At 42.1% G+C, this 24,546-nt stretch overlaps 1 protein-coding gene across 2 annotated transcripts in view; it reads left to right on the top strand.

The window, feature by feature from the left end:
- The window catches only part of gtf3c2 (general transcription factor IIIC, polypeptide 2, beta), a 128,869-nt gene that overhangs the window by 78,614 nt on the left and 25,709 nt on the right, over positions 1–24,546 (top strand). For both annotated transcript variants that reach the window (XM_078541440.1, XM_078541439.1), the window contains exons 12-13: positions 3,436–3,580; positions 20,999–21,160. In XM_078541440.1, the coding sequence (XP_078397566.1) occupies positions 3,436–3,580; positions 20,999–21,160 (307 nt within the window). The remainder of the gene's footprint in view (positions 1–3,435; positions 3,581–20,998; positions 21,161–24,546) is intronic.

Here is a 24,546-nt window from a genome sequence, read left to right as displayed (position 1 = left end):
GCATTCATCCCATCATTGGTGGCCATGCCTTCAGCTGCCTGGGCTCTTAGCTCTGAAATTCCCTCCTTAAACCCCTTCAACTCCAGTTTTCATTCTCCTTTTAAGGTCCTCCTTAAAATCTATCTCTATGACCACTAATCCTTTGGCTTGGTGTAACTTTTTGTCTAATTATGCTCCTGTAAAATGCCTCCTTGGGATGTTTTACTACATAACAGGCACTATATAAATATAAATTGTTGTTGTTAGACCAATAAATGTCTCCAGTCCTACACTTAGCTGCTCTCAGAAGTAGTGTAGTAAGCCATTCAGTTGTATAAGGGCAACTTGGGGGAGATATAATAAATATTCTTTCCAGCAATGCCCTCATTCTAGGAATTTTTAAAAAAATTTAATTTAGCAGACCAGAGACCAATTCTGGGCTGTTCATGGTCATGACGTTTCAGTGCAATATCATGCAGTTCATTTACCCACTCAGCCTTCAGAATAGCTTTGCAGATGGGGATTTTGATATAATCTACTTAACAATAATTCAGTCATTTATTGCACTAAAAGTGAAGATTGCCCAATAATTTTAATTAAGCAAGGTGAGTAGCACAACAAAGTGCATAGTTAGTGCATAAAAATGTGCATTATCAGATCATTTGAATTAAGAGCAGTAGACTATTATATATAGCTTGATGAATTGGGCAATAATCATTTATTGATTTTTTTTCTTTCTTTTGCGACTAAAAATATGTTGGTACAGCAGTATCCTCAAACAAGATAATGCAAAGCGAACCACCGTCTAAATGAAAGAAGAACATTTCCTGCTTCTTTACTTAAACATATTTCAAAACATCTATTTGCTCCAATCTTTTTAATCCTTTGTGCATGAGCTTCTTGGTCAGCTGGGTAGCAGATAACTCATTCTCAAATCCTTGCCAGTGTCTCTGTATAACCAGCCATTAGATCTTGTGTGGATTTGATCCAGAATGATTGTTTGAACCAATAATGAGATGCAGGGAGCCCAATGTGCAGACATGCATTGGTCATCTGTGTCCTATGTTATTGAACACAGAGGCCTGATGTCCTAGCACAGCCTAAAGCAGCGAGAGTGCAAAGGACTCTGCACTAGACTACTTAATGCCCTAAGAAAAAAAAATTAGGGATCTCCCAATGGCACATACAGAATTCCTGAGTAGCACTGCAACCTAGGAGGGGCACATAAGATATATTTTTTAATTTCCGTGCTTCCCTGTTCCCTCTTGCTATCCCCTACTCAACCTTAACAGGCTGCTACCTTACGTTTCAGCCCCAGTATTTCGTGCTTGTAATTGTGCACCATAAAATTAGGATAATGTGTTTACTTAGCATGATGAAGCAAGGTCAACACCAGAAACAGCAACCCTGATGCTGCACAGTTGGGATCCATAATGGGCTTCATTGTCTCAATTCTTTCCCTTGATGTGGTGATATGTTGTCAGTCCCTTTCTTACAATGACCTGACCTTGTTGTGTAACTAGCTTTGTGGATTAACACAAACGCAAACCTGAGACTACCAACATCCAACAACTCAACAGCATGACCTATAACTGATATACATTATGGTGAATGGTGGTGGACAATTAAACAACTAACTGGAGGAGGAGGCTGCACAAAAATCCCCACCCCAGTTGGTTGGGGGTGCTGAGTACATCAGTGCAAAAGACAAAGCTGAAGCACTTGCAACCGTCTTCAGCTAGTAATGCCGAGTGAATGAACCATTTCAGCCTCCTCTGGAGGTCCCCAGCAACATAGATGCCAGCCTTCAGCCAATTCGATTCGCTTCATGTTATATCAAGAAACGTCTGAAGGCACTAGATATTGCAAAGGCTATGGTCCCTGACAACATTCCAGCAATAGTACTGAAAATTTATGTTCCAGAACTAGCTGCGCCTTTAGCCAAGCTATTCCAGTACAGCTACAATGCTGGCATCTATCTGGTAATGTGGAAAATTGCCCAAGTATGTACTGTCCACAAAAAGCAGGACAAATCCAGCCCGGCTAATTATCACTCCATCAGTCTATTCTCGATCATCAGCAAAGTGATGGAAATTGTCGTTGACAGTGCTATCAAGTGGCACTTACTCAGCAATAACCTACTTATTGATGCTCAGTTTAGGTTCCACCAGGGCCACTCAGCTTCTCATCTCATTACAGCATTGGTCCAAACATGGACACAAGAACTGAACTCGAGGTGAGATGACTGCCCTTGACATTAAGGCATCATTTGACTGTGGCATCAATGAGCCCTAGCAAAGCTGAAGTCTGTGGGAATCGGGGAAACTCTCCACTGGTTGGAATCACATCCGGCACAAAGGAAAGTGGTTGTGGTTGTTGGAGGTCAATCATCTCAACATCAGAACATCACTGCAGGAGCTCCTCAGCGTAGTGTCCTAGGCTCAACCAACTTTAGCTGTTTCATCAATGCACTTCCCTTCCTCCATAATCTCCGAAGTACGGATGTTTGCAGATGTTGCACAATGTTCAGCACCAACCACAACTGCTCAGATACTGAAGCAGTCTGTATCCATATGCAGCAAGACCTGGACAATATTCAGGCTTGGGCTAATAAGTGGCAAGCAACATTTGCGCCACTCAAGTGCCAGGCAATGACCATCTCCAATGAGAGAGAATTTAACCATCTACCCTTGACATTCAATGGTATTACCATCACCGAGTAGTATGAACATCCTGGGGAGGGTTACCATCAACCAGGAACTGAACTGGAACAGCCATATAAATACTGTGGCTACAAGGGCAGGTCAGAGGCTGGAAGGTCTGGGGAGAATAACTCACCTGACTCCCAAAGCCTGTCCAGCATCTACAAGGCACAAGTCAGGAGTGGGATGGAATACTCTCCACTTGCTTGGATGAGTGCAGCTCCAACAACACTCGAACCTCAACACCATCCAAGACAAGGCAACCCATTGATTGGCACCCCATCCACCACAATAAATATTCACTCCCTCCACCATCAACGCTCAGTGGCAGCAGTGTGTACCATCTACAAGATGCACTGCAGCAACTCACCAGCATCTCCTAAAGTCGTGACCTCTACCACTTTGAAGGACAAGAGGGCAGTTGCATGGGGACACCACCTACAAGTTCTCCTCCAAGTCACGCACCATCCTGACTTGGAACTATATCGCCGTTCCTTCAATGTCGCTGGGTCAAAATCCTGGCGCTCCCTTCCTAAAAGCACTCTGGGTGTACCTACACCGCATGGACTGCAGTAGTTCAAGAAGGCAGCTCACCACCATCTTCTCAAGGGTAATTCGAGATGGCAATAAATGCTGGCCTAGTCTGCGATGCCTACATCCCATGAATGAATAACAAAAAAATAATCTGTAGTATTTGCACTTCTGATATCTTAGAATGTATAAAACAATGTTTTTTTTAATTGCTTTAAATTAGGTACAGTTGCTCTCTGGAATCTGAATACATCATCATTATTGTTACGAGTCCAACAAGGAGATGGAACTTTGAAGGTCTATCCTTTCCATTCCTTTGTTGCACATGACCACGCTGTCAAAGCCATTGTTTGGAGTAAAGCCCACAGGTAGGAAACTAAGAATGTGAGAAAACAAATTCAATCCTGTTGAAACAGAAGTTGTATATATTTTTCCTGCACTAGCCAGAAGTATCAAGGGATATGGGGCAAAGGCAGGTATGTGCAGTTAAGTCGCAAATCAGCCATGATCTTATTGAATAGCAGAACAGGCTCAAAGAGCTACATGACCTACTCCTGTTCCTATTGTCATGGACAGAATTTGTGTTTCTTTGTTATTGCCCATGATCAATATGTTTGTATGTAAAAGGTGTAGGCTTTCTTACCCTCAGAGTGATGGTCCCAATTTAAATAGACCCAGCAGCAAGCTTTGTGAGTTTAAAAAAATGCGCAGGTTATTTATTGTCACACACTTTCCCCGGACATTTAAGATACAGCATCTCACTCACTCGCCTCTCACACCCTATCACACACAAATATGAAGATGAAGGTAAAACAATGCAATTGTAATTTATGATTATCTCAATCTGTTTTGTGGCAGGCCTGTAGTTTCCTGGATAAGTTATACTTTAGTTGAAGTGATGACCTTGTTAGCGGGAGGATTCTCAGTAAGCTGAGAGGCTTCTTGTAGTTGAATGTCTAGGAGGTTGGTTCTCAGATTAACTCAAAGTTGGAACAGTTTTGAGGGAGTCCTCGTCCTACTTTCAAGGCATTGCTGTTTATTACCTTGGCTACTTAGATGGCTTTCTGATGGGACTCTCTCTGCAGAACAGCTTCTTGCTGTTATTTTAAAAGCAAACAGAAAGCATGGCTAAAAACAAAAAACTGCGGATGCTGGAAATCCGAAACAAAAAAAAGAAATACCTGGAAAAACTCAGCAGGTCTGGCAGCATACTTAGTTCTGTTGAAGGGTCATGAGGACTCGAAACGTCAACTGTGCTCTTCTCTGCCGATGCTGCCAGACCTGCTGAGTTTTTCCAGGTATTTCTTTTTTTGTTTCAGAAAGCATGGCTGACTCATCATGTGACCATTTTCAAGTCCAAAGCCCTTTTCCAAATAAAGGAGGTGGTTAGATCAATGATGCATCCTGTGTGGTGGCTTTCACACCTTGAGATTTTGAGACAGTCAGTGTCTTTGTACTTGAATGACCCATTCAATTTGAAATTACCCTTTTGAATTAGTTTTAGGAAATGGCATTGAGTCAACATCAATCTGGAATCTCCACTTTTGTTCCCTCTTGAGACAGAGGACTGGTTTCAATCCACAAGAGAAATCGGATGATCCTCGGGGGCGAACTTTTTGTAGCCTTTTGCGGTCAGTTTTAAAACTCTAAAAATTAGTTTGAAGTTCAGAATATACTGGGACACGACTCTATGAAATCCATTTATTTTCTTGCTGGCCTTCTGGGCCGACAACTAGATCCATGTAAAGTTGTTCTGAGTCAAAAGGTAAAGATGGATAAGAATTGCTCCTGCTCTGTTGCTTTTGTGTGTCCCCTTTCTCCCCTCCGGAAGCACGCTACTCAGCAGTGTAGATTTGAAGCTGCATCAGACTTGACATTGCAAATTAAGGTTGCAGTGGCACTACATTAACATGTCAGAGTGCCATAGTGAAGACTTTTTGCTTCAACAGTTCCATAGGAGATATACAATACTTCCTTGGCAGAGACAGGGCAATTGTGGTAGGTTAAGTATAATAAGGATTCAAGACAAGTTGTTGGAGAAGAGTAGAAAGCTTTATTCTGCATGTGGCACCCCCCGGTGAAGTACAGCATGAAAGAAATAGATACCCAGCAGAAAAAGAAATTTAGAATTTCCCATAGCTGGCTGACCTGATACAAAATGAATGCAAAACAAAAATCCTTGTGCGTTTCAAATATTCTTTTTTGAAAATGAGCTCCAAAAGCCAATAAAACATGTTTATTGGCAAAGCAAAATACTCCGGATATTTGAAATCCGAAATAAGAATAGGAAATGCTGGAAACACTCAGCAGGTCATGTAGCAAATTCATTGGCAATGTTTACATAGCAATATACAAATTCCAGGTGGTCTGTGAAAAGAGGCAATAGATGCAAAGTGTAAAACCATTTTATCATATTTCCCTCCCATATGTTGCGTCACACATATGAATAGCATTTGGTAGAATTGTCACTTACTGAGCCAAATACAACAATGTCTGCACCAAAAACAAATAGCAGATTGATTCCTTTTTCTCCCCTTCAGCACTCATTATGTATGTTTCTCGCTAACACAGCTGCAGTTTATAGTATCCTACTTTTGCAGATTGTATTAACAATCTGCCTCTGAATTGTGGCCCATATTCCTCAGTTTAAAGAAAGTTGAAGAGAAAACAAACCTCCAACATTTTACAGGCAGTGCTGGTCTACTTTGTGTTGCATTATTGTAGTATTTCTTCAGTGTTGCTGGAGTCTGCATGTCATTTGTATAAATGCTCCAGTCCACTATTGACAGCCATGCCTTCAGCTTTCTAGGTCCTAATCCTCTCTGTCTTTCCATCACTGTCTCCTCCTTTAAAATGCAACTTAAATCTACTTCTTGACCAATGATGGGAGAAACTGCATCATTACCATACACCCCATGGTGTAATCATTTTTGAATGGTTATATGTAACTGTCCGTTTTCTCTATGTGAACCTTGACAGGGTCTCAGGGTGTTATTCATCAGAAAGAGAATTTATACTGAGCACTTGTTCTTTCATGTCCCCCATCTTGTCAGGTGTGTTTCTCTTTAAAAATTGCTTGGTTTGCGCATTTTTGATAATGTGCATTCAGTCAGATTCTTCCCATTTGTGAACATTAATCCTGTAACACTGTACCTTTTAATTTCCAATGAAAAATCTTACTGTTCTACAATAATTGTGGCATTATTATGTTGTCCTTTTCTACCTGCTCTATTTTGTACTTCCCTTTCTCTGCTCTTAGGGTTTTTAGAACCATGGAGTGATATTTAAGAGGGAAGGAAAAACTTGCTTTTATGTAGCACATTTCACATCCTCTACACAATCCTTACTAATTGACTACTTTGCAGTCAATTAGTTACTTTTGAGAAGTAGTGACAGTTGTGTTGCAAGTATTTTAACAGTTTACACACAGATTACACCTCAGGAAATATGAGCCTAAAGCGTGTTCTCAGATTCTGGACTTGGGGCCCAAACATACAACCTTCTGACTCAAAGGCAAGAGTAAAACCCCCAGTTGACTGAATCGGAGGCCTCTGACAATCTTGCTGGTTTGTAGGAGGAGCAAAATATAATGCAAGTTTTTTTAAAATTCATTTTCAGGATGCAGGCCTCAATGGCAAAGCCAGCATTTATTGCCAATTCCTAGTTGGCATTAGAAGGCTGTGGTAGATCATCTTCATTAGCCTCTGGTAGTAGTTTGATGCAATTTGAGTGGTTTGCTAGGTCACTTCAGAGGGCAATTAGGAGGCAACCATGCTGGTGACTTAAAATCACATACAGCTCACTGGTTAAAAACAGCAACATTTCTTCCCTAGCCACCGACTCCATCCCTTTACATGACCACTGCTGAATCAAACTGTTCGTAAACTTGCAATCTTACTTGACCCTGATTTGAGCTTCTGAACTATATCTACCACATTGCCAAGACCTCCTACTTCCACCTCCATAACATCACCCATCCTGGTTGCTAGTTCAGCGAATCTGCTGCTAGAATCCTCATGCATGCTTCTGCCACCTCTAAACTTCACAATTCCAATGTCCTCCCAGATGGCCCCCTCATCTTGTACCCTTTGTAAACTCTCCTGCGGCCCATATCATAACCGACGTCAAGTTCCTTCACCAATCACTCCTGTGTTGTCAAGCCTACATTGACGTCCAGTTTGCCAACGTCTTGATTTTTAAAACTCTCGTTTATATTTTCAAATTCCTCCTTGGCCTTGCCCCTTTCTATCCCTTTAAGTTCCTAGAGCCCTAAAACCCTCTGAGATCTTTGCACTCTTCCAATTCTGGCCTTTTGTCCATTCCCAATTTTCAACGATCCACTATTGACAGCCATGCCTTCAGCTGTCTCAGCCCTAAGCCTCTCCCATCTTTCCATCACTGTCTCCTCCTTTAAAATGCAACTTATATCTACCTCTTGGCCAATTTGCCTGTCTTAATATTTCCTCCCGTGGCTTGTGCAGCACCTTGGGATGTTAAAGGCACTATATAAATGTAAGTTGTTGTTAAGAGCATGAATGAAGCAGTTTGGATTTTACGACAATCCCAACAGTTTCATGGTCATTTTTGCTAATCACCTCTATATTTCCAGATTTTCTTTTAAGCCGGGTTCCAATTTTCATACTACAAGGTGGAATTTTAACTCATTTTCACTGGATTATTAAACCAGCCCACTAACATAACCATAAGTGTACGCCTCATAATTTACCTTCTGGTTTATTTTTACCTTTCTTTTGTGAAGCTGCATAACATTGCTCAGTGCTATGACCAGATGGAAGCTTAAAATACATGGGAATCTGACACAACCTAGCGTCTTACCATATCATTTTAGTACATTAGACTGCAAATGTATTTTACTACCAACAACTAGCAGAGATCACAATTTTTCAACAGTTCTGCAAATAAGTGAGATTCTCCTGCTGTTTTCTATGTAGAGTAGTGCATTTGGCTATGAAGAAGATAGGATTTTTGTGCAGAAATATAAGCACTGTATTTCAGAAGGCAACATCCATCAATTTTTAGCTAATCATTCTATATCTCAATTAGTCGGTTAGTATTCATATTTGGAGTGGAGAATCGAGTTTTGCATGTTTTACTTCCAATTCTTCAAGATTTGATTTTTATTTGTGCTAAAAAGATAGGATCAACTGATTCTCAGTTAGTTTAAATCTAATGACCTAAAAATGTGAAGCTGTTGAAGCTTGCAGTATGTGGAACAAACAAGGTGTTATTGTCGATTCTCCCAATTTTCCTTAAGTTCCCAGTAAAATACAGATTCCATAGATGAGCCCAACTTCCATTGTGTTAATGGTCCATAGGTAAGCTAGTGTTCTTTATGGAAAGAAACAATATATCCTTATACCTTTTTGGCTGTGCATCAGAGTTAGCATGGGATGTCCACTTTAGGTTCTGATTTCTTTATAATTCGGAATAAAATGGCAAGTCAGACTTATTAGCTTTTTTTCATTCGTTCATGAGATGTGGCCAGCATTTATTACCCATCCCTAGTTAACCTAGTTTAGAGGGCATTTAAGAGTCAACCGCATATGGGTCTGGAGTCAAATGTAGGCTAGATCAGGTGAGGATGGCAGATTTTCTTCCCTAAAGGATATTAGTGAACCAGATGGGTTTTTACAACAATCGACAATGGTTTCATGGTCATTAGACTTTTTCATTCAAATTCTACCATTCCCCCAAAGCGCTCCCCTGGCCTCTGGATTACTAGCCCAGTGACAATGCCACTATGCCATCACCTTCCCCTAGGGAAATGTGAATAACATTATCACAAAAGCAGATGTAAATTAATAGATACCAGCACTTCAGTTGCACCACTATTTTAAATAGTTTATGATATGAAATTAGCAAAGTATTTTTATTTGTGAATCCTTTTTAGGGCTTTAAACTAAATAATTGGAGGGGGGGGGGTTCAGTTGCATGGAAATATAAAAAATCAAAGTTTAAGGAGAGGGTAAGAGTGCAGGTTAGTGATGAGGCTGATTGTTACCAAAAAGTGAAAGGAAGGGACAGAGTGTGTGAACGCCATATTGCACCAACGAATCATATAAGAGTAGGGAAAATTGACAATAGGGCAAGCTTAAAGGCTTTGTGTCTGAATGCATGTAACATTCAGAATAAAACTAATGAGTTAACAGCGCAAATAGAGATAAATAGTTATGATTTGGTGGCGATTACTGAGACGTGGTTACAGGGAGAACAGGTTTGGGAGTTGAATATCCACGGGTACTCAGTGTTTTGGAAGTATAGGCAGGAAAGAAAAGGAGGTGGTGTAGCTTTGTTAGTAAAGGAAGAGATCAGTGCTATAGTGAGGAATGATATAGGCACTGGAGAGCAAGGCGTAGAGTCAGTCTGGGTAGAAATAAGAAATAGCATGGGAAAGAAATCCCTGGTGGGAGTAATCTATAGGTCCCCAAACAGTAGTTTAGCAGTAGGGCACAAACCAGGAAATACTGGGAGCATGTAAGAAAGGCACGGCAATAATCATGGGTGATTTTAATATGCATATAGACTGGACTAATCAAATTGGCAAGGGTAGCCTTGAGGGAGAGTTCAAAGGGTGTATTAGAGATTGTTTTTTGGAGCAATATGTTGTGGAACCAACCAGGCAGCAAGCTATTCTGGATTTGGTTTTGTGTAACGAGATGGGATTAATTAATGATCTCATAGTAAAGGATCCCCTAGGGAAGAGTGATCATAGCATGATAGAATTTCAAGTTCAGTTTGAGAGTGAGAAACTTGAGTTCCTCACTAGTGTTCTGGAGTTAAACAAAGGTAACTACATAGGCATGAGGGCAGATTTGGCCCTAGTGGACTGGGCTGGAAGACTACAAGGTAGGACAGTTGATGAACAGTGGCAAATATTTAAGGAGATATTCAATTCCTCCCAAGTAAAATATATCCCAGTGAGGAAGAAAGATGGTAGGAAGGGAGAAAAGCATCCATGGCTAAGCAAGGAAGTTAAAGACAACATAAAGGCAAAAACTAAGGCATACCAAATTGCAAAGGTCAGTGGCAGGCTGGAAGATTGGGTAACTTTTAAAGATCAACAAAGGGTTACTAAAAAAATAATAAAAAGAGCAAAGGTAAATTATGAAAGAAGACTAGCGCAAAATGTAAAAACTGATAGCAAAAGTTTCTACAAGTATATACAAGGAAAGAGAGTAGCTAAAATGAATGTTGGTCCCTTGGAGGACGAGAATGGGGAGTTAATAGTGGGGAATGCAGAAATGGCAGAGACGCTTAATCAATATTTTGCTTCAGTTTTCACAGTGGAGGACATAAGTACCACCCCAAAGGTAACAGGTAGCGCAAAGGATATAGAGAAGGAGGAACTTAGAACAATTGCCATCACTAGAGAAAAAGTACTGAGCAAATTATTGGGATTAAAGGGTGACAATTCCCCAGGACCTGATGGCCTACATCCCAGGGTTTTAAAGGAAGTGGCAGCGGAGATAGTGGATGCATTGGCTATAATATTCCTAAATTCCCTGGATTCTGGAAAGATTCCAGTGGATTGGAAAAATGCTAATATAACACCCTTATTCAAAAAGTGGGGGAGGCAGAAAGTAGGAAACTATAGACCAGTTAGTTTAACATCTGTCGTTGGGAAGTTATTGGAATTATTATTAAGGAAGTAGTAATGGGGCATTTGGAAAGTCAAAATGCAATCCATCAGAGTCAGCATGTTTTTATGAAGAGTAAATCGTGTTTGACTAATTTGCTAGAGTTCTTTGAAGATGTGACAAGCAAAGTGGATAATTGGGATCCTGTAGATGTAGAATATCTGGACTTCCAGAAGGCCTTTGATAAGGTGCCGCACAAAAGATTAATACACAAGATAAGATCACACGGAGTTAGAGGTAATATATTAGCTTGGATTGAGGATTGGCTAACCAACAGAAAACAGAGAGTCGGGATAAATGGTTCTTTTTCTGGATGGCAAGCTGTCACTAGTGAGGTGCCACAGGGTTCAGTCCTTGGGCTCCAACTATTTACAATCTGTATTAATGACTTGGATTCAGGGATGGATGGTACTATAGCTAAATTTGCAGATGACACCAAAATAGGTGGGAAAGTAAGTTGCAATGAAGAAATAAATTTACACATGTATGTGGACTGGTTAGGTGAATGGGCCAAAATTTGGTAGATGGAGTTTAACATGGATAAGTGTGAGGTTATCTATTTTGGTCGGAAGAATAAAAAGGTGACTTATTATTTAAATGGAGAGAAACTTCAGGATGTTTCAGTGCAGAGGGATCTGGGTGTCCTCGTGCATGAATCGCTAAAAGCTAGTATGCAGGTACAGCAGGTAATAAGGAAGGCAAATGGAATTTTGGCATTTATTGCTAAAGGAATAGAGTATAAAAATAGGGAAGTGTTGTTGCAACTGTACAAGGCATTGGTGAGACCGCACCTGGAGTACTGTACACAGTTTTGGTCCCCTTACTTGAGGAAGGATGTAGTTGCACTGGAGGCGGTTCAGAGGAGGTCCACTAGATTGATTCCAGAGATGTGGGGCTTGTCTTATGAGGAGAGATTGAGCAGTTTAGGCCTATACTCACTAGAGTTTGGAAGGATGAGAGGAGATCTAATTGAGATATATAAGATGCTAAAGGGGATAGACAAAGTAGACGTGGAGCGGATGTTTCCCCTTGTGGGGCATTCTAGAACGAGAGGTCATAGTTTTAGGCTAAGGGGTGGTAGATTTAAATCAGAGATGGGGAGGAATTACTTTTTTCAAAGGGTCGTGAATCTGTGGAATTCACTACCTCAGAGTGCAGTGGATGCCGGGACGCTGAATAAATTTAAGGAGGAGATAGACAGATTTTTAATTAGTAATGGGTTGAAAGGTTATGGGGAGAGGGCGGGAAATTGGAGTTGAGGCTGAAATGAGATCAGCCATGATCGTATTGAATGGCGGGGCAGGCTCAAGGGGCTGAAGTGCCTACTCCTGCTCCTAGTTCTTATGTTCCTTAACTGTGAGCTTTGGTGACGCTTGCATGGAACCCACCTTGCCCGCACCAGTGATCTTGATATATTGTTGAAGCTAGAGAATTGAAAAACAATCACTGACAGTTTTAGGAAAATATTCACACATTAATAGATCCCTGGTTGGAAAGTTGTTAGTCAAGACAGGCAGGGAGAGTTGTTTGATAGGGTGAGGGTTGGGAAGGAGAGGTGGTGATGCTTACATTTCATGTTAATGAGCACTGACCCCTATGTTTGCACAGCAAGGATTTGGTGTTTACTTATGTCCTCTTTTTCCTAAAGAACAGCATGCATCTAAAATACATTTCCATAAGTCATTTAAGAGAAAAAGTCATAATATCACATTTTCATCATTTACAGCAGGACAGTCTTCAGCATCTTTCACAGCATAGGGGATTTCAACTTCCCCAATATTAACTGGGATAGTCTTAGTGTGAAAGGCTTAGAGGGGGCGGAATTCTTAAAGTGCATCCAGGAGAGCTTTTTCACAGGATCACAGTGCAGAAGAGGCCCTTCGGCCCATCGAGTCTGCACTGACATGTGAGAAACATCTGACCTACCTACCTACCTAATCCCATTTACCAGCACTTGGCCCATAGCCTTGAATGTTATGACGTGGCAAGTGCTCATCCAGGTACTTTTTAAAGGATGTGAGGCAACCCGCCTCCACCACCCTCCCAGGCAGTGCATTCCAGACCGTCACCACCCTCTGGGTAAAAAAGCTTTTCCTCACATCCCCCCTAAACCTCCTGCCCCTCACTTTGAACTTATGCCCCCTCGTGACTGACCCTTCAACTAAGGGAAACAGCTGCACTCTATCCACCCTGTCCATGCCCCTCATAATCTTGTACACTTGTATTTTTGAGCCAGCACGTAGAAAATCTTACAAGAGAAGGGGCGATACTGGACCTAACCTTAGGGAATGAAGCCGGGCAAGTGCTAGAAGTATCAGTGGGGGAGCATTTCGGGGATAGTGACCATAACTCTGTAAGATCTAAGGTAGTTATGGAAGTGGATAAAGGTGGACCGGAAATGAAGGTTCTGAATTGGGGTAAGGCCGATTTCAATATGATAAAACAGAATCTGGCCAAAGTGGACTGGGCGCAGCTACTTGTGGGAAAGTCTACATCAGACCAGTGGGAGCCATTCAAGAAGGAAATTGAGAGAGTTCAGGGCCAACATGTTCCCGTAAAGGTGAAGGGTAGGACCAACAAGTCCAAGGAACCCTGGATGTCAAGGGATATAGAGGATTGGATAAGAAAAAAAAAAGGAGGCTTATGGCAGATACAGAGGGCTGAAAACAGCAGAAGCCCTAGAAAAGTACAGAAAGCATAGGGGGGTAGTTAAAAAAAAAAGTAATTAGGAGAGCAAAGAGGGGGCATGAAAAACCCCTGGCTGGCAAGGTAAAAGGAAAACCCAAAGGCATTTTATAAATATATTAAGGGCAAGAGGATAACCAGGGAAAGAGTAGGGCCCATTGGGGACCAAAGTGGCAATCTGTGCCTGGAGCCAGAGGATGTAAGTGAGGTTTTAAATGATTACTGTTCATCTGTATTCACTATGGAGAAGGACGATGTAGGTGTAGAAATCAGGGAGGGGGACTGCGATATACTTGAACAAATTAGCATTGAAAGGGAGGAGCTATAAGTGGTTTTAGCAGGCTTAAAAGTGGATAAATCCTCACGCCCAGATGAGATGTATCCCAGGCTGCCTATGTGAGGCAAGGGAGGAGATTGCAGGGGCTCTGACATTAATTTTCAAATCCTCTCTGGCCACAGGAGAGGTGCCAGAGGACTGGAGGACAGAGAATGTGGTACCATTATTCAAGAAGGGTGGTAGGGATAAACTAGGTAATTACAGGCCAGTGAGTCTAACATCAGTGGTAGGGAAACTATTGGAAAAAATTCTGAGGGACAGGATTAATCTCCAATTGGAGAGGCAGGGATTAATCAGGGATAGTTAGCATGGCTTTGTCAGGGAGAGATCATGTCTCACAAATTTGATTGAATATTTCGGGGAGGTGACTAGTTGTGTAGATGAGGTAGTGCATTTGAGGAGAGTGCGAGAGGAGGACCCTGGGACAGGCAGTCAGCAGCACCTAGAGGAGGGTGAGAGGAGGACCCTGGGACAGGCAGTCAGCAGCACCTAGAGGAGGGTGAGAGAGGAGGACCCTGGGACAGGCAGTCAGCAGCACCTAGAGGAGAGTGAGAGAGGAGGACCTGTTTCTACCTGTCAGAGCCGAAGTGTGACGTCAAAGGAAAACAGGTAGGTGATTGGTGGGTATTTCTTCTGTGTCTTTTTTGATTGGCCAAGTAGTTTAAATCAGGAGATGTTATTGCGGCTGAAGAGTACAGTTAAGAAATTCACTTGTAAAATATTTAACATCCAAATTAGTTAATTAAATAGAATAGAGATGGCAGGGCAGGCGATGTGTTGTAGCTGTAGTATGTGGGAGCTGGTGGATGCCAGTGCCATCCACGGTGACCACACCTGCAGCCAGTTTTGGCTGCTCGAGGAACTTCAGCTCAGAGTTGATGAGCTGGAGGCCAAGCTGCGGACACTATGACACATCAGGGAGGGGGAGAGTTACCTGGACACTGTTTCAGGAGACAGTCACACCCCTTAGATTAATTACATCAAATTTGGACCGTGGTCAGGGACAGGAGGGTGTGACTGCGAGTGAAGCAGGCATGGAGATCCAAAATTTAGCTTTGGAGGAGCCTCAGCCAGTGCCCTTGTCCAATAAGTTCGAGGTTCTTGCTTCCAGTGTGGACTAGGGCACAGACTGCCTGGAGGATGAGCGAATTGACCACAGCACCATGGTACAGAGCACCATCCAAGTGGGGGAAGAAAAATAAATGTTGTAGTAATAGGGGATAGCATAGTTAGGGGAATAGATACTGTTCTCTGCAGCAAAGCCAGAGTCCCGAAGGCTGGGTTGCCTACCTGGTGCCAAGGTTAAGGACATCTCTTCTGGGCTTGAGAGGAACTCTGAGTGGGAGGGGAAGGATCCAGTTGTTGTGGTGCACGTAGGTACCAACGACATAGGTAGGTCTGGGAAAGAGGTTCTGCTGAGGGACTACGAGCAGCTCGGGGCTAAATTAAAAAGCAGAACCACAAAGGTGGTAATCTCCTTTGCTCCTGACACACGTGCAAATTGGCGTAGAGTAAATAAGATTAGAGAGGTAAATGCGTGGCTCAGAGATTGGTGTGGGAGAAATGGGTTCTGATTCATGGAGCACTGGCACCAGCACCGGGGAAGGAGAGAGCTATTCCTTTGGGATGGGCTTCATTTGAACCATGCTGGGACCAGTGTCCTGGCGAATCATATAACTAGGATCGTAGATAGGACTTTAAACTAATTAGTGTGGGGGAGGGTTCAATTGAAGGGAAGTTTAAAAAATCAAAAAGAAACGAGAGAGCAGAGGTGCAGGATAGTGAAGAGGCGAATGGTAATCAAAGTGCGACAGGAAGGGGCAGAAAATATAAGCAGAAAAGTGCAGCAAAAATCAGAACCAGAATGCATAATAATGGTAAAAAGTCAAAGCTTAAGGCTCTTTATCTGAATGCACGCAGCATTTGTAACAAGATAGATGAGTTGACGGCACAAATAGAAATAAACGAATATGACTTGATAGCTATTACAGAGACGTGGTTGCACAGTGACCAAGACTGGGAACTCAATGTTCAAGGGTATTCGACGTTCCGAAAAAATAAGCAAAAACGAAAAGGTGGTGGGGCAGCTTTGTTAATAAAGGAAGATATCAGTGCGGTGGTGAATAGTGATATAGGTGCAATAGATCATGATGTGGAATCAGTTTGGGTAGAAATAAGGAATAGCCAAGGGGAAGAAGTCATGGTTAGGACTTATTTATAGACCCCCGAAGAGTTGCCTCATTGTAGGATAAAGTATAAATCAGGAAATAATGGAGGCATGTAAAAAGGACGCTACAATTATCATGGGTGATTTAATCTGCATATCGACTGGACATATCAGATTGGCAGGGATAACATAGAAGATTCATTTGTAGAGTGCGTCAGGGATTATTTCTTAGAGCAATACGTTGCAAAACCTACCTGGGAACAGGCTATTTTTGATTTAGTAATGTGTAATGAGGTGGGATTAATAAGACATATTGTAGTTAAGGATCCTCTAGGGGGTAACAATCACAACATGGCAGAATTTCAAATTCAGTTTTGAGGGTGAGCAACTCGGGCCTCAAAACCAGTGTCCTCAACTTAAATAAGGGCAAGTGAGGTATGAAGAAAGAGTTTGTCTAAAGCGGGCTGGGAAAATAGGCTAAGGGGAAGGTCAGTGGGTGAGCAGTGGCAGACATTTGAACAGATATTTCATAACGCTCAGCAAAAATTTATCCCGGTCAAAAAGAAGGACTCAGTGAGAAGGATGAACTGCCCGTGGTTAACAAAGGTGGTCAAGGAGAGTATCCAATCAGAAGATAAGGCATACAAAGCGGTGAAAACTAATGATGGGCCAGAGGATTGGGTTTTTTTAGGAACCAGCAGCGGATGACTAAAAAGCTAATCAAGAGGGAGAAAATTGATTATGAAAGTAAACTGGAAAGAAATATAACGGCAAACAGCAAGAGCTTCTACGGGTATATAAAAAGAGAGTAGCTAAAGTGAGCGTGGGACCTTAGAAGGATGTGACTGGAGAATTGATAACAGGGAACAGGGAAATGGCAGATAATTTAAACCAATATTTTGCATCGGTCTTCACGGTGGAGGACACAAAAAAATCCCAAAGATATCAGATAAGCAAGGAGCTAATGGGAAGAAGGATCTTGTAACAGTCTCTATCACAAGGGACAAAGCATTTCACAAACTAATAGACTAAAGGCAGACAAGTCACCAGGACCTGATGGCCTGCATCCAGGGGTTTTAAAGGAAGTGGCTGCAGAGATAGTGGAGGCATTGGTCAAAATATTCCAGAACTTGCTGGATTCCGGGAGGGTCCAGCGAATTGGAAAACCACTAATGTGACTCCTCTGTTCAAGAAGGGAGGGAGACAAAAAGCAGGAAACGATAGGCCAGTCAGCCTGACATTTGTCAGTGGGAAAATGCTAGAGTCCATTATTAAGAAAGAAATAGTAGAACATTTAGAAAAGCTTAACGCAATCAAACAGAGTCATCATGATTTTGTGAAAGGGAAATCATGTTTGACAAATTTGTAGTGTATTTGGATTTCCAGAAGGCATTCAGTAGTAAGGTGCCACACAAAAGGTTATTGTACAAGTTAGGAGCTCACGGTATTGGGGGTAATGTATTAGCATGGATTGAGGATTGGTTAACACACAGAAGACAGAGAGTCAGGATTAATGAGTCTTTTTCAGGTTGGAAAGACGTAACTAGTGGAGTGCCACAAGGATCAGTCCTAGGGCTTCAATTATTTACGATCTAAACTAATGACTTGGGAGGAGGGGGCAGAGGGTAATGTATCCAAATTTGCTGCTGATATAAAAATAGGTGGGAGGGCATGTTGTGATGAGGACATGAGGAATCTGCAAGGAGATATAGACAGGTTGAGTGATTGGGCAAAAAACTTGGCAGATGGAGTTTAATGTGGGAAAGTGTGAGGTCATGCACTTTGGTAGGGAGAATCAAAAGACAGACTATTATTTAAATGGAGAGAGACTCCAAAAAAGTGCAGCGCAGAGGGATCTGGGTGTTCTTGTGCATGAAACACAAAAAGTTAGCATGCAGGTGCAGCAAGTAATTAAGAAGGCAAATGGAATTTTGGCCTGTATTGCTAGGGGGGGTTGGAGTTTAAAAATAGGGAAGTCTTGTTACAACTGTACAGGCTGTTGGTCAGTCCACACCTGGAGTACTGTGTACAGTTTTGGCCCCTGTATTTAAGAAAGGATATACTGGCATTGGAGGCAGTTGAAAAGAGATTCACTAGGCTGATTCCTGGGATGAAGGAGTTGACTTATCAAGAAATGCTAAACAGGTTAGGCCTTTATTCATTGGAGTTTAGAAGAATGAGGGGTGATCTTATTGAAACATACAAGATTCTGAGGGGGCCTGACAGGGTAGATGTTGAGAAGATGTTTCCATTAGTGGAGGAATCTCGAACTAGGGGACAGTTACAGAATAAGGGGACACTCATTTAAAGCTGAGATGCAAAGGAATTTCTTCTCTCAGAGGGCACTGAATGTCTGGAATTCTCTACCTCAGAGAGTTGTGGAGGCTAGATCACATTTAAAGCGGAGAATTTTCTCCCCGTCGGGGGGGTTGTGCGGGGGCGAGCGGCCGTGCAGCCGATAGGCACTCCCGATCGGCTGGGTGCTGCCATTTTATGTGGGCGGGTCAATTAACGCCCAGTGTGACGCGCGCCCGGATCCGCTGAGCACTCCCCTTGCGGGGGAGGGGGGGGCGTTGCCTGAGTCGGGAAGTGTGCTCCTTCACGCGTACACGTGAAAGAGTGCAGAAATCTCCCTGAGGCTCCTCTGTGCACTTTAAAAACGTTCATGAAACCTCATCCCAGTTGTGGATGAGGTTCCATGAAAAATGCGATGGCCGCCTGGGCTCTTTGCCTGCCCCTTGAACCTTAAGGTTGGATGGGCAGCTCAGCTAATTGTTTTATTGGCTTTTTAAATGGCCTTAATAAGCCTTTGATAGTTCTGCGGGCGCACAGCCGAGTCGGAAAATCTAAATGACGCACGGTGATGTTGGGACGCACGCCCGATGTCACCACGCGTCATTTTACACCTTGGCGAGTGGAGAGTCGAAGATTCTACCCAAAGAGGAGGTAGATAGATTTTTAAAATATCGGGGAGTTGAGGGCTATGAGGAGCTGGCACGGAAGAGGAGTTGAGGCCCGGGGCAGATCAGCCATGATCTTACTGAATGGCAGGGCAGGCTTGAGGGGCCGAATGGCCTACTCTTGCTCCAATTTCTTAAGTTCTTATGATGTAGCCTACATGGACTTCAGTAAGGCTTTTAACAAGGTCCCGCAAGGGAGACTGGTAAAACAAGGTAAGAGCTCATGGGATCCAGGGCATTTTGGATCCAAAATGGGCTTCGTGGCAGGAGGCAGAGGGTGATGGTCAAAGTTGTTTTTGCAATTGGAAGCCTGTGACGAGTGGTGTACTGCAGGGATCGGTGCTGGGACTCTTGCTGTTTGTAGTGTACGTTAATTATTTAGACGTGAATATAGGAGGTATGATCAGTAAGTTCGCAGATGACACGAAAATTGGTGGTGTGGTAAATAGTGAGGAGGAAAGCCTTCTGTTTACCCTTAGGATGATATAGATGGGCTGGTAAGATGGGCAGAGCAGTGGCAAATAGAATTTAATCCTGAGAAGTGTGAGGTGATGCATTTTGGGAGGACTAACACAGCAAGGGAATACACAATGAATGGCAGGACCATAGGAAGTACAGAGGATCAGAGGGACCTTGGTGTACATGTCCATAAATCCCTGAAGGCAGCAGCACAGGTAGATAAGGTGGTTAAGAAGGCATATGAGATACTTGCCTTTATTAGCCGAGGCATAGAGTATAACAGCAAGGAGGTTATGTTGGAGTTGTATAAAACACTAGTTAGGCCGCAGCTGGAGTACTGTGTGCAGTTCTGGTTGCCACGCTATAGGAAGAGGGTGCAGAGGAGATTCACCAGGATGTTGCCTGGGCTGGAGGGTTTCAGCTATGAAGCGACACTGGATAGGCTAGGGTTGTTTTCATTAGAGCAGGGAAGGCTGAGGGGGGACCTGATAGGTGTACAAAATTATGAGGGGCATAGATAGGGTAGGTAGGAAGAAACTTTTCCCCTTAGCGGAGGTGTCAATAACCAGGGGGCATAGATTCCTGGTAAGGTGCAGGAGGTTTAGAGGGGATTTGAGGAAAGATTTTTCACCCAGAGGGTGGTAGGAATCTGGAACACACTGCCTGAGGGGGTGGTAGAGGCAGAAACCCTCACAACATTTAGAAGTATTTAGATGAGCACTTGAAACACCATAGCATACAGGGCTACAGGCCAAGTGCTGGAAAATAGGATTAGAATAGATAGGTGCTTGTTGGCCTGTTTCTGTGCTGTATAACTCTATGAATTACAACGCAGAGTTGCAGTGAAGGAACTTAGATGATCAAAAACTGTAGCAGTGGAGCTCAAAAGGTTACCAGGATCTGGACCTAAAGTGTGTGTTGCAGCTTCTAGAATACTAATTTTCCTATTTTTATAATGTATGCAGTTTCATATTGTTTACCTTTTCAGGAGTTTCCTATTTTGCAATAAGCAGAATGCAATTGTGTCATCTTAACAAAAAGAATTTACATGGAATGACTGAACCTTATTTTATGTACAGTTTTGAAAACACTGTTAAAAGGGGTTCTTAAAATTTATTTAATATCAAGCAGGAATTCAAGGATTTTTTCCTATATATTGAAATGTGGATGGATGCAATATTAAGAGAAATAATTAATGTATTAATTATTTAAATGCATTTTTGAATATTTTTGTATGTGAAATGATGACACACTGTCAAATCTTTAAATTAGTTCAGAGGTACAGTGTTAATTGCCAACTAACATAATACATTACTGGTTGTATCAATAGGGTAATAAGTATGAAAATAAGATTAAAATAAATCATTATGGATTACAGTTTTGTTCATTAGTAATGAAATTAATTACGAGTGACACTTAAGTACCAAAGCTTCATATGTGTAATTTATAAATTACATTTTAAGCCCTTGTTAATACTGGTGAATTTTCATTTACTTTCTCTCAAACTATCTACTGGATAGCAACTTTTTAGTGACAGCTAGCCCTGACAGGAAAATCAAGTTCTGGGATCTCAGAAGAACATACCAACCAATCAACGAAATCAAGCGATACTTGAACACTGAAGTTGCTTGGTTGCTTCCATGGTGCGGAGTTATGGTGGCACAGGAAAATTGCTATGCTGCGTAAGTTTCAAATGCCAATTCGCCAATGTTTAAACATGTGCCATTGATTTATGTAATAATTGTTATGTATGATAGATATTAATAAGCTCATCAATTTTTCTAGTTAGTTATAATTTCAGCTTTTGAAGTCCAGCCTTCCTAAATATGTATACCAATTTGTGGTGTAGGATCACCAAATAAAGGATTGTCGAAGATATATGCACTGTAGTTTGGGGTATTCATACATTTGCATAATATGTGATTATAAATAATATAAAGTTACTCTCTGAGCCTGCAGAGTTAATCTCAAGGGAATTGAGATGAATAACTATCACTGGAGAAAATGTACTAGGGAAACTAATGGGGCTAAAGGCCATTAAGCCCCCTGGACCTGATGGGTTGCATCCTAGGATATTAAAGGAAGTAGCTACACAAATAGTGGATGTACAAGCAGTAATCTTCCGAGAATCCTTAGATTCTGGAAAAGTCCCAGAAGATTGGAAAACTGCCAATGTAACGCCCTTATTCAAAAAGGGAGGGAGACAAAAAACAGGTAACTATAGGCCAGTTAGCTTAACATCCATCATTGGGAAAATGTTAGAGTCTATTATAAAGGATGTTATAGCAGAGCATTTAGAAATGCATAATATCAAGCAGAGTCAGCATGGCTTCATGAAGGGGAAATCATGCCTGACAAATTTATTAGAATTCTTTGAGGAGACAACAAGCAGGATAAATAGAGAGGAACCAGTAGATGTAATATATTTGGATTTCCAAAAGGCGTTTGATAAGGTACCTCACATAAGGCTACTTAATAAGATAGGAGCCCATGGTGTTAGGGGTAATATATTAACATGGATAGAGGACTGGCTAACTAATAGAAGACAGAGTTGGGATAAGGGGACATTTTCAGGATGGCAACCTGTAACTATTGGAGTGCCACAGGGATCAGTACTGGGGCCACAATAATTTACAATATATTTTAATGACTTAGATGAGAGAAGTGAATGTACTATTGTCAAATTTGTGGATGACATGAAAATAGATGGGAAAGCAAGTGGTAAGGCTGACACAAAGAGTATACAAAGGGATATAGACAGGTTAAGTGAGTGGGCAAAAACTAGGCAGTTGGAATATAATGTGGGGAAATGTGAGGCTACGCATTTTGGCAGGACGAATAGAGGAGCTGAATATTACTTAAATGGAGAAAGACTGCAGAAATCTACAGCACAGAGATTTGGAAGTCCTCGTGCATGAATCCCAAAAAGCTAACCTACAAGTCCAGCAGGTAATAGGGAAGGCAAATGGAATGTTGGCCTTTATTTCAAAGGGAATGGAGTATAAAAATAGAGAAGTCTTGCTAAAACTATACAAGGCACTAGTTAGACCACACCTAGAATACTGTGAACAGTTTTGGTCCCCTTATCCAAGGAAAGATATACTGGCTTTGGAGGCAGTCCAGAGAAGCTTCATCAGGTTGATCCGAGGTATGGAGGGTGTTTCTTATGAGGAGAGATTCAGTAGGTTGGGCCTGTACTCATTGGAGTTTAGAAGAATGAGAGGCGACCTTATTGAAACATATGAGATTCTTAGGGGGCTTGACAGGGTAGATGCTGAGAGGTTGTTTCCCCTTGTGAGAGAGCCTAGGATTGGAGGGCATAACCTCAGAGTAAGGGGTCGCCTATTTAAGACAGATGAGAAGGAATTTCTTCTCTAGGGTTATTAACCTGTGGAATTCTTTACCGCAGAGGGCTGTAGAGGCTGGGTCATTAAGTATATTCAAGGCTGAGATAGACAGATTTTTAATCAGTAAGGGAATCCAGGGTTATGGGGAAAAGGCAGGAAAGTGGAGTTGAGGATTATCAGATCAGCCATGATCTCATTGAATGACAGAGCAGACTCGATGGGCCAAATGGCCTACTTCTGCTCCCACGTCTTATGGTGAAGGAATAATCAGTAGGAAACTTAAAAGTCAAAATAAACTAGCATATATACTAGTATATGTTTGCTTCTATGTCCTTTTATAGAGTTCTTCCTATTTTGGCCTCCCAGTAGAACCCACAATGATATATAAAATTATATCAAGTCTATGTAGACATGAAATTCATTTTTGGGTAGCTATGGTTAAAATATTGTGTATAAATGTAAAAGCAATGTGCATTTAATATACTTAATAATTTTACTCAGCATGAATAGTGGAATCTACAGTTCTGTCACTGGGATAGGAGAGCTGGATTCAGCAATGTAAATATAGGAGTCCACAAACAAATAGTGCACCCGCCCCCCCCCGCAATCAAGAAGATCGAGCACCATTTTAAAACTGCCTTAATCAAGAATTTTCCCATCAGAAGTTATGTAAGCAGAGGCACTGAATAGCTGCAAGTTGCAACACCATCACTAAAAGTGCCTATTTCCACCTCTAATATTGCCCATCTCTGCCTCTGCCTCAACTCATCTGCTGCTGAAACCCTTATTCATGCCTTTGTTACCTCAAGACTTAACTATTCCAAAGCATGCCTGGCTGGCCTTTCTCATTCAAGGGAGGCCTCCCACCCACCATAAACTTAAGCTTATCCAACGCTCTGCTGTCCGCACCCTAACTTGTACCAAGCCTCATTGACCCATTACCCTGTTCTGCTTACTGCGTACGTTGGCTCCCAGATAAACAATCTCACAATTTTAAAATTCTCCTCCTGGATTTCAAATCCTACTATGGCCTCACCCCCTCATTATCTCTAACTTCTTCAGCCCTCCGAGGTATTTGCTCTCTAATTCTGGCCCCTTGCACATCTACAACTTCAGTCACTCTGACATTGGCAGCCATACCATTAACCATTGAAGCCCTAAGCTCTAGAATTCCCTCCCTAAATTTCCCTGCCTCTCTACCTCCCTCAGGGTCATGTTCTAGGCTCACAAATCTTTATCTGCTTCATTAATGACCTTCCCCCCATCCTAAGGTCTGAAGTGGGGATGGTTGCTGATATTTGCACAGTGGTCAACACTATTCGCAAACCCTCAGATACTGAAGCATTCTGAGTCCATATGCAGCAAGACCTGGACAAATTCAGGCTTGGGCTGATAAGTGGCAAGTTACATTCACACTACACAAGTGCCAGGTAATGACCATTTCCAACAAGAGAGAATCTAACCATTGCCCCTTGACATTTAATTGCATTGCTTTCACTGAATTCCCCACTATCAACCTCCCTGGGGTTACCATTGACCAGAAACTGAACTGGACTAACCATATGAACACTGTGGCTACAAGAGCAGGTCAGAGGCTGGGAATTCTGCGGCGATTCCACAAAGCCTGTCCACCATCTACAAAACATAAGTCAGGAGTGTAATGGAATACTCTCCACTTGCCTGGATGAGTGCAGCTCCAACCACACTCAAGAAGCTCAACA

Source organism: Cetorhinus maximus, chromosome 5 (assembly GCF_964194155.1).
Source record: "Cetorhinus maximus chromosome 5, sCetMax3.hap1.1, whole genome shotgun sequence".
Classification (NCBI taxonomy): Eukaryota; Metazoa; Chordata; class Chondrichthyes; order Lamniformes; family Cetorhinidae; genus Cetorhinus; species Cetorhinus maximus.
Note: the sequence above shows the minus strand (reverse complement) of the source record. Positions and strands in the feature narration are given on the sequence as shown.